Here is an 11108-nt window from a genome sequence, read left to right as displayed (position 1 = left end):
ATTACTAGTTGCCTGGCACAAACCCTGTAATATGTTTTTAACTTGCAGAGGTGAAGCAAATTTATTGCTATAAACAGAAAAACGTGTAGCTAAAATCTGTGGCTTGTTGCAACTGAATTAGTGTTTATGTGAGGAGTGACAACAAACTGTAAAATATGGCACCGGTATCATCATGGAAAATTGGAACAATACTAAGTCAAAACTACTGGAATAAATCAAACTTTAACTTTTCAAAATGTAGACTTACTAAGTTGAAAGTAGGTTTTCTGTCTGTGGGCGTCTTAAGGTTCAGGAAGCCTGACGCCTGTAAACAATTTTTGTATAGTGTGCCTCTCCTCCACTCATCTCATTTCTATTCCCCAGGCGGCCCTCGTCAAGCTCACACTCATCCGCCTTGATTGATTTCCAGGGAGCGACGCCGGCTGGCCTCAGCCCACTGGCCGAGCTATAGAGCGCCTGGCCCGCGCAGAGGGGCCGGCCGGGCCCGGGGGGAGTGAATGGATGGATGGTTGAATATCCCTCCGATCTCTTATCATACAGAGCAGCTTAGTGGGGGAGGACTGGTGTGAACACACACACACGCACACACGCACACACAAACACACATACACACACTCCTTTACTATAGTGTCACTCCACTGCCCTTCTGTTCTGCTGGGGTGATAAAATACATGCACGAGCAGACGCACATGCAAACACACAGGCAGAGGGAAAGCCATGCCCGAGGTATTCCCACCGCCAACAACAAAGACACCGATAATCAGACACTTCAGCAGGACACAAACGGTCATTAGTAGTCTTAAAAAGATATTATCTGTATCTGGGTCCCCACGGGTGCTATTCCTAATTACACAGACTCCAACACGCACGCGCACGCACGCACACCGAATCAGGTTTTCTTCTTCAAAATACTGTACATCCATGTTCATGCAGACCCGCGGCAGCATCAGACTCTAGAAATAAAAGGGGAAAAAAGATCAGAATCTCATCACAAGCAAAATTACTAAACGGCACTAGAGCCTATTTCTACTGAGCAGAACAATTGTTAATAATACACAGGCCTGTCTTTGATCTCCTGTTTACCTCAGAAAGACAAGATGTGAACACTTATTTCCATAAGAAAAAATGAGTAGGTAAAATATGTAAAAACCCAAGCTCACATGTTTACCACGTATGGCCTATATGAGACTGTGTATTTCAAGAGGAATCAGGTGAAAACGACAAAATAAAACTAGAAAAACCTCATTTTGAAGTCTTTTTGGGAGGTAAGCTGCACCGAATCTGCCCGGTCTCCTTGTCGGATATTGAATTTCAAGAATTAATCGACCTAACTAATTTAGGACGATGCAGCTCTGGGCGAAAACTCATTATTTATGTGGGCTATGTAATGTGTGTGTGTGTGTGTGTGTGTGTGTGTGTGTGAGAGAGAGAGAGAGAGAGAGAGAGAGAGAAGAGAGAGAGGGAGGTGGATAAAAACAAACACGCGCACCCTCAGATACTGTGTCCCAGCGTCTCGCTCCCATCTCACCTGCGCTCACCTCTCTGCCTCTCTCCGCCACTTCACACCTCGAAAGTGGGCTCGAGACAAGAGTAGTTGTTCTTTCCTCCGGGTGGTGTCACGCTCCGAGACCCATCACCACCATCACCACCATGCCCCGAGGATTCCTGGTGAAGAGAAACCGGCGATGCTCGGCGTCATACCGGGCACGAAGTAACACGAACAACAAGCCTGTAACGTTCAACAGCGACGGGAACCACAGTGACACGTGTGAAGCCGTCAAACCGGGAGCGGCGGCGGAGAACGACGTGTTGACTGCTGTCCCGTTTGAACGGACAGACGGACAGCCCCCGGTGCCCCGCGAGGAGTCCGCCGATGTCAGAGAGGCGTGGAGCCTGCACGTGGAGTCCGCGCTGGAGGCGGAGGCGGACCGGCGAGCACAGTTACCGGAGACCGAGGAGCAGGTGAGCGAGGTGGACGTTTTGACTCCTGACGGTGACTTCTCCTGCTTCTACCCGCCTCCACCACCTCCACGCGATTTGACTTTAACGGAGTCTCGCAGTCCCGTTAAACCGGTCGGTACAAAACTATTTGAGCATCACGAGGAGGGGGAGAAGCAACCGCTGTTCGCCGGCAGGTGCCTGACATCGTCCCCGGCGTCTGAGTTACCGGAGCTGCCGTTCCTGGTGAGCTCCACGCCGACCTCAGTGTCAGCTTCCATAGAGAGGCTCCTCGCGGGCAGCAGCCACCACCACGCGCCGTACTACGGCCACAGCGACAAGTACGAGCCCAGCATGGCTCACGTGCACCTGTTCCCGCCACTGACTCTGATGAACCAGGACCATCATCCCGCAGCGAGAAAACGCTCGTTTCTCGAAGCGGACCAGCGCCTGAACAACAACAACAGACACCACAAACAGTCAGCGGGGAACCCGCCGAAGAAACCCAAAGTCAACCGGAAACTCAACTTCGAGGATGAGGTCACGACCTCGCCAGTTCTGGGTCTGCGGATCAAGAAAGAGAGTCCCGAGCTGAGGAGACAGCGGGAGAAGTCGTGCGCTTCCGCCGGGAAGCGGCCGCTGGGGGAGTTCATCTGCCAACTCTGTAAAGAGGAGTACCCCGACCCTTTCTCCCTCGCGCAGCACAAGTGCTCCCGCATAGTGCGCGTGGAGTACCGGTGTCCCGAGTGCGACAAAGTTTTTAGCTGTCCCGCAAACTTGGCCTCCCACCGCCGCTGGCATAAACCTCGGCCGGTAAACAACCAGGGAGAGACTCCCACAAACAAAAGTCAGCCGTTAAAGGAGGCACGAGGGCTCATTCAGCACGAGCGGCAGCCGATAGAGATGGAGGGGAAGGAGAACGAGCTCCTGCGCATCAACACGAACCAGCACCACGGAGCGCCGGACAGCTCCCGTGCCAGGCGCGAGCAGTCCCTCCTGCTGCTCCACGCTCGGTCACGGGACAGCCCGGACAGCGACAGCCTCGCGCCACCTCACTACGATTCACCGCCTCATTACCGGAATCCGGTGGAGAGCTGTTTGGACCTACAGCAGCAGGTGAGAGCGGCGGACAGCCCTCCCTCGAGCCTCCTTCTGCTAAACGGAAATCCAGCCGAGCGCGCGGACATGCCGCAGCAGCAGCCGCCATCGATCCCGCATCCACCTCTGTCGTTTGTCCAGTCGCTACCGGAGGATGAGGTGTACGAGTGCCGGCACTGTGGGAAGAAATTCCGCAGGCAGGCTTACCTGAAAAAACACCTGGCCGCGCACGAGATGACAGCGCGAGCGTCTCCTCCTCCTCCTCCATCATCTTACGGCCAGGCGCGCGAGAACAGCGGCGGACAGAGCCAGGTGTTCCTGTGTCACCTGTGCGGCGCGCGCTTCCCCTCGATCGAAATCAGGGACAAGCACCGTCTGTGGCACGCGATGAGGGACGAGTTACTGGCGGGAACGCTGGGAGGACTAAGACCAGACGTGTTTCACGCGCACAGAGACGAGAGCGGCAGCGGGGAATGCGAGCAGCAGCAGCAGCAGCAGCAGCAGCAGCAGCAGCAGCAGCAGCAGATCTTCACGTGTAAACACTGCCCGTCCACATTCTTCAGCTCCCCGGGGCTCACGAGACACATCAACAAGTCCCATCCCACCGAGAACCGGCAGGTGATGTTGCTGCAGATGACGGTGCGACCGTAACACCAGACGGAGCCACTGATTACTGCACCAGGGGAAGCTAAGTCGTTCACACTGAAGTCGCCTGTGGTTCTGCTGTAAATTCAGTCAGAAGGTTTCCGGGATGAAGATTACACAGAGTGACTTTCTGTAGCGACACAAACAGGACTTATATAAGACTGTCAAGTTAAACTGAAAACTGTCCGCGGTGCTGAAACCGGTACCGCTTTACCACAGCCTCTGTCCGTAGTACTGAAAGAACAGTCCGCAGACTCAAACTGAGCTTGTCCGCAGTTTAACTGTACAACAAGCAGGATTTCAATTCTACTGTGTCAAGTCTTTCTTTTTTGAGGAAAACCAGATCTTTTGCTGACACTTGCTGAAATCCAGATGAAAACCATATATCTCGTGTTAAATATGTTCTTAAAGAACCACAGTCACAAATACACTGTTGCTGATGTTCCCATATTTCTGTTCTCATATAGAGAACACATAAGGCACTGTATATTCCGTCTTCTTATGTCCACACACTGTAAATGATTTGATACTGAAACTCAACTGTAACAGTAAAAGAGGAGCGACTGAACAGAGGGACTTCATTATGACCAGCACTTTTACACATGTCAAAGCAAACAATAACACACTTCTTTCTACAAATAGCAGACATACAAACCCCTGGTAACTATTTTTCTGTGGCAGAGACAAGACACGGGTTACATTACTGATTTGGGTAATATGTGAGACACTGACCTGTAATCACATTTAGAAAGTGGCCTTCCCTAACCTAAAAACCGGAGACAGAATCAATGTCCTAACTCTATTTCATGTACAGTTGAACGATAAATCAAGAGAAAATCATAAGACAGACCTTAACAGGCCTTTTATAGTAAATGTGCCAGTTAACGTCTCAGCTACAAAATATTTTCATACAGAAACGGAACATTTAATGTTAGTTTTACTCGTAAAGTGTCTTTTGTCTTTATTATAAATTAGATGAAATACTTGCAAAATGCCTTCATGATGCTATAAATGTAATTGTGGTTCTATAAAACCTATACAGTACTATTTTGATATGTTTAAAGCTCAATGTAAAATTTATTCTAAATTACTGTCAATAAATGGTAATAAAGTATGATCAACTAGCAATCCTGCATTGCAACTTATTACTGCTGTGTTAAAGCTGATGTAGACACATGCAGACACACACATCAAATATATAAAACTGGTCAAGGACAAGTATCAATCATTTATTGTCAGATTCAATCATTGCAAATCCACGCTCTGTGTGTGTCTGAAAGATGTTACATGTTTACATACATACTACAAAGTTTAACAGTAACATAGTTTGATGAGTGTGTGTGCAAGCGTGCGTGCGTGTGTTGTGGTAGAGCTGTTAGATGGTCAACACGTGCAGTCTATACTGAATAGGTGTCATGCAGCATGTATAATCAGCAGTTACATATATATCAGCATTGTCCCACACATCTGGACAACAGCTGAACCCGTATCCGTCTACACAGGCAGGCGTTGGCAAATTTCTAGGGCAGATGAATATTATGCTGTTGATATGGCTTATTTTGTCAAGAAAATAAATGATATTTCTACTTAAACAACCCAGAAAATCAGAGCCTCGCGTAAGTTTCTAATGATTTTTTCCTCTTTTTAGTAATGACGAAAAGGCTTTGGGTAACTTTTTGTATATTTTCAATATAGTTTGGTTGCTGCTATTTGAGGTTCACTTACTTTTCAATGGTAAGTTAAAGCAGGGACAGGATGCCGGTCATCAGGGAATCACCTGCAGTTTAATCCAAGGAGGATAAACATGGCATCACTGTGTGGGTCAAGTCCTAGGGGGCAAAGATTGGGATGTGGCCATGTGAACAGATTCAGGTTGTTAAAGGGTGTAAACAAGAAGGTGGGCTGTAGTCTATATAGAGCACTTACAGATTAGTCCCAGAGTACAGTGGGGCTACTAGACCATCTGTGTCAACCAATCAATGATGCATCAAACTCAGCAATAATAATAATAATAATAATAACAATAAAGATGATGATGATAGCAGCAATAATTTAAGGGACAACTCAAATCTCAGGTGCCTTCATATATTTACACACAAAGTAACAAAACATAAATTTGACCAAATTTTACAATGGCACATTTTAAAAGTTACTTTAACCCCATAGAGGAGCCAAAGTTAAAAATTACAATTACAATCCCTTTCCTCTCTACAGAGACTCTATGGCTGAAGTAAAAATATAAAACAGCAACAGAAAGCACAGCTCTAAATACAGTACTTACAGTACTTCAAGCAGTGAAGCATAATGACAATTTCTTTCATATATCATTTCATATATGTTTCCTTTATGAAGGCTCAGGTTACGAGAAATATACAATGGACAAATAAGCCAACATGTAAAATAAATGGAAGACCATGCAATACTGGTAAATCCTGAAAAACAATACTGGTAAATACTGGAACAACAGCCATGACATTTAGAAATGAAAACAGTTCTTCCACCATTTAAGCAAGTCTGAATCCTTGTCAGTTTTATCTGGGTTGAGATCAACTGATTGCTGAAATGGGAATATTAAATACGACCATGAACATCATCTATGACAGTGTTTAATTTTCTGGGTTGTGATAACAGGCTGATCCATCCCTCCAGAACTGGAACTGGTGATGAGTCTTAGTATAAGAGTGGAATTAACCAAAAAAAAAAAAAAAAGTTGACATCTCTTTCTGTTCTCTCCTTCTTTGGCCTTGGATCTACAATAGGTCTTTTGTACATAAAGTTTTTTTTCTCTTTCCAAAATGAAAACTGATGATGCTAAACTTTGTTATTTGGAAGTTTCTCTTGAATTTCTCCAACAGGTGTGGTGACAAGGTTATATATAGGAAGAGTAATGAGTGAACTTAAAAGAAATTACCTTTAAGTTCTTTAAGAATGAAGCACAAACTGGCTATGAACAAAGAATCACAAGCATAAAATTCTGTAGTGTGAACCCATTTTTAACAGATATGTGGTCCGAGGTTAAACTATAGTTTGGTTTTGGCAGCTATTCTCACAGAACAGTATATACACAACAAGCCTCCTCACACTACACATTTTGTGTGTGTAAATATATATATACATATATGTATATATATATTTACACACACAAACTCTCAAACATATATAGATATACAGAATATGTGTGTGTGTGTGTGTGTGTGAAAATAAGAAAAGCTGTGGTTCCATTGCATCAGACAAATGACTAAAAATACAGCAACAGTTTTGTTCAGGTCAAAATGCATTTTACAGTCAATTTAAAAAAAAAAAAAAAAAAGGACATATAAGGAAAATAAATGAACATCAGTGCTCATCCACAGTTTACAGCATGAACAAACCAAAAAACAAAAACTTTATGCAACAAATATTTTGATCAGTTTGCTTGTTAATTTTCTAGAAAGCACTTTTTTTCTCCTTCAGAAAAGACAGATAAGCCCACCATAATTCCTCTACACACAGTAACACTGCTCCTTAGATGGCTCCACTCAGAAAGAGTCAAGTCACTTTCAGGACCCAAGTTCAGAGGAAATTCAAACATGAAACATGACTTGAAAGTATACCCACCTCTGCGGCATGTTGTTTTTTCTGTTGACTGAATGAGTCTTTATTCTTTTATGAGGGCTGAATAGAAACTGAGCCCTGCTCCTATTGTTCTAATGCTGCACTGAGAACAGACAGACTTTTTATTTGTGCATTCTCCATGCAACACTTCATACCCAACACTCATTTCTTTTTTTATATAAACTTGTGTTTCTGTCTGTACACACAGGCTAATTATAGTACAAATATACAGATTCCTCAGAGCAATATTCACCAACATAACACCAAGCAGAGACTGAAGAGACTCTGCTTTTCTTTGTCCTGCTGTGCTCCCCAAAATCTGTTTGCACAGAAGTGTATAATGGAGCACATTTAAACTTTTTGCAGTACTAGCTACACTGGAGCGTTTGCAATCTTGGCACATGTTATTATGAATTAATACTGCAGTGTACTACGCTCCTATTGTGGCAAAGGTCAGCATGCTGCAGCACTGCTTCACCGAGTTTCTAATTTGTTTTGTGAGCAAAGCCAAGGATAAATACTGTGCAGTGAGCAATTTCAGAATAAAGTTACAGTATAGTATGCTCCACAGAATGTTACAGGTTTTTGAGAGTACAACTGTGCGATGAAGCGGTCTGTACATAAAAACGCCAGTGTCTGATCAGAACAGCAGCATGCTGGAGGAGTCTACAGACACCCCCTGGTGGTCACTTTCAATTCAGAGAAAAATTACTCTTCCTGTTGAAAATTAATATCCATGAGAAATTCCCCACAACAGTTAATTTTAATTTGTCTCATGCTAAATTTCCTGTACAATTTGCAGCTCAAATTTCCTCTTGAGGAAACATCTTTTGAGGAACATGTCACGTCTGTTTGGCTTGTGTGATTTGCGTTAGTTCTGACTGGGCCACGTAATCTACAGATCTTAAGTCTTATTGGCTGATCCAGAGGAGCGTCGCAGCTTCATGGACATACGGCTCTTGCTAGTCCGGGGAGACATGGGAGATGCTGAGTCGCTCCCGGCCTCCCCAAGAGCCGGACTTTCTCCCCGAAGGATCTCTAGGCAGGAGCCTGAAGAGGAGCAGGGTGAGGCAGGGGAAGGTGTGGGGCGAGCGGGGCAGGTGATGGATTGATGGAGGAGGCAGGGATAAAGGAGAGGGGGTAAATGAGAGCAGAAATGGATGACGGGAGGACAAGAAAATTACATCACACTCCATGATGTTCTACTGAACAAGACTGCAGTCTCCTAAAGTGACACACACAAGACAACACACACAGACACAGTGGCAACTAGAAAAACAGGCAACATACAGAGGCCCCCTGAGACTGAAAGTGAAATTAAAAGCCACATACAATGTAAATACACACTAAACTGCTAATTGAATCTGCTGTGGAGGCAACATGTTCTATTTGAATTTGGTGAGAACACAAAAGTGAAGTGCCGACGCTCCTAAAACTTCCTCTCAACCTTCAGGTGAAACTGACTTTGTCAAAGGTCAGTGTTCATTGACTAATTCTGGCCTCTGTTTAGTTTTCAGTGGCTCTATCCAGCTTAGGTCTCATGGTAAAGGCAGTAGTGATTAAAGGTAATACTTTTAAACCTGCACTCCACAAGATCAAAACAATTGTTGATACCATGTTGACATAATGAGAATAGATGTGATTTACATGACACAGTGACTGTGCAGACCTTTTTAAAGGCAGCAGGTCTCTGACTAAACAGTAAACATTACATTAGCAAGTTAGTCAAGAGCTGCTCACTGCTGGCTACACCTTCACCAAGTAACTTAAATAGATTTTCACTTGATTATGCTTTAATTTGTGTGGAAAATTTGGGAACCTAGACCTGAAAACTACAGAAGAAAGTGAAAAAAAAAATGCCACTGAGTCTATAGATTGTAAAAGTCAAAATGCTTTACTGGTTCTACAGCATACCATTCACAGCTAGCATGAAGGACCTTCTGCTTTAGGCCTTTCCCTTTCACCCTGAGCAGGTTAAAGCTGTCTAGTGGTTTAGGAACCATCAGACACATAACACTATGCTCCTCTGTAGGGAGGAGAGGAAAGGACAGGACAGGAGAAGCAAAGGGGAAGAGAGGAAGGCCAGCATCAAAAAGAGGTGAGAAAATTGAAGTAAGGTAAGATTGACACACCAGAAGCCAGGAAAAAAAAAAATAGAGGGAAGAGGAGAAAATGGAAGTGGAAGTGGGAGAAAAAAAAACAAAAGCGAAGGTTTACACAAAGGACAGGACAAAGGAGCAGTTGAGGAAGGTGCAGGAGGGATGGTTGAAGAAAAGAAAGAAATTTTTTAAAAGTAGTTGGAACAAAGAAAGAATAAAACTACCCAACAGATTCACAACAGAACAGAAATAGATGAAAATGGAATAACAAACAGTGGCAATACACAAAACACACCACAACCTACTGAGAATGACATAACATTTATGCCTAATTTTACTTATTACCAAGTTAATTTAAATGCAAAATACACAAATAAATAATAACTAAAAAGAAAGACAGTTTTCAAACTGTGTGTTTATCTGTTGATACATTTTTAGAAATTCTTACCCATTCTTGTGTTAGTGTGTGTGTGTGTAGTATTATATCATCAAAACCACAGAGAGAGGAGCATACAAAAGGTTAGAGGTAGCTTCACCAGGTCAGTGTGCAGGTCAACAGAACAAACAGGAAAATTATTATGAGTGAACAGACCAAAGAGGAGAAATTTCACATTGTTATAACAAGGATCTCTCATTTTCATCATGCCACTAGGTGACGCAATGCTAAATTAACCGTAGTCATTTTAATCAGGAAAATTAGATGACTTCCCCCGTAGTAAGTCACACAAAAAGTTTAAGTGTCTTTGAGCTCATTGGGTTTATGACCAGCAACCTCTGTCATTAGTGTTGCTTTTGGTCACAGCAGGCAGCTGTTCTTGGAGTAAAGATCTAAATATTTCACCCAGGAGTTTGTGCAGGCCAAAAACAGAGGTATACGGAGAGTGAATATTATACTTACATTCAGCAGGTGGACATAAACACTCCAAATAAATCATATTATGAAAGAAAAAAACTAAATCAAAGAAAACCTAAACTAGGAGGAGGACATAACTAAGTTTTACACATATTTCAAGTTACAAAGTAGCATGATGAAAATGACACTTCCTCTTAAATACTAAGAGAAGAGCATTATAAACACATGCAGACCTGTGACAACACAGTGGAAGAAATAGAGGTAAACACAACAAGGCGGTGGCACTGAAGTAAAGTGTAGGTTAGAGTGAAATGTCAGTAAGAAGAGCCAACCAGAGCGCGACGTGTCAATCATGTGACCAGGCTTACCTTTTAACTATAGGCAAGTGAGACATTACGATCTAAAGGAGGGAGGAACAAAATGAAAAAAAAAAAAAGAAGAAAAAAAGACCAAATAAAAAAGTGTAACACAAAAACAAAAGTAAAAAAAAAAAAAAAGGCAAAGCAAATCAAATAGAAATAAATCAATAAATAATTAGAAAAAAAAGAAGGAATATGGTGAAATCAAAACAAAAACAGAAAGAGAGAAGAATGCTTGATCATTGTGCTGTTAAGGGAGGGTAACCTGTGAGTTAATATGGGGGAGGGGGGGTAGGGAGAGATACTTCAGGACACAGGAATATTTATGATTTTCAGCTTTTACCACTTATCAGGAATAAGACAACAGGCAAAGTGAAAAGTATCATGAGTCCTAATGAGAAGCCTGAATATATTTTTGATCCTGTGTTCTGCATAACATTTGGGTCTGATAGTACTGACAACCTAATACAGAGCAATATACTACTTCAAAAGAGGGTCTTATATACCACACAATATTCAACA

At 43.2% G+C, this 11108-nt stretch overlaps 2 protein-coding genes across 8 annotated transcripts in view; one reads left to right on the top strand and one right to left on the bottom strand.

Annotated features, from left to right (window-relative positions):
* The first annotated feature begins 1572 nt into the window (after positions 1 to 1572).
* Positions 1573 to 3687, top strand: insm2 (insulinoma-associated 2). Its single transcript, XM_026308153.1, has one exon. It carries the CDS (start codon positions 1651 to 1653, stop codon positions 3685 to 3687), a length of 2037 nt encoding a protein of 678 aa, XP_026163938.1. The 5' UTR covers positions 1573 to 1650.
* A 1202-nt stretch (positions 3688 to 4889) lies between these two features.
* ralgapa1 (Ral GTPase activating protein catalytic subunit alpha 1) overlaps positions 4890 to 11108 on the bottom strand; it is a 59193-nt gene continuing 52974 nt past the window's right edge. For 5 of the 7 annotated variants that reach the window (XM_026307352.1, XM_026307361.1, XM_026307319.1 and 2 more), the window contains one exon: positions 4890 to 8325. In XM_026307352.1, coding sequence (XP_026163137.1) covers positions 8180 to 8325 — 146 coding nt within the window. In that variant the 3' untranslated portion in view covers positions 4890 to 8179. Of the gene's footprint in view, positions 8326 to 9189; positions 9302 to 10595; positions 10628 to 11108 lie in introns of all 7 variants that reach the window. The other 2 variants (XM_026307335.1, XM_026307371.1) reach the window with 2 other exon arrangements.

Source organism: Mastacembelus armatus, chromosome 22 (genome assembly GCF_900324485.2).
Source record: "Mastacembelus armatus chromosome 22, fMasArm1.2, whole genome shotgun sequence".
In the NCBI taxonomy this organism is placed as follows: domain Eukaryota; kingdom Metazoa; phylum Chordata; class Actinopteri; order Synbranchiformes; family Mastacembelidae; genus Mastacembelus; species Mastacembelus armatus.
Note: the sequence above shows the minus strand (reverse complement) of the source record. Positions and strands in the feature narration are given on the sequence as shown.

Bases quoted from the DNA above. Each gene is read 5' to 3' on its own strand.
- insm2 (XM_026308153.1), top strand. From the start codon at position 1,651: ATGCCCCGAGGATTCCTGGTGAAGAGAAACCGGCGATGCTCGGCGTCA.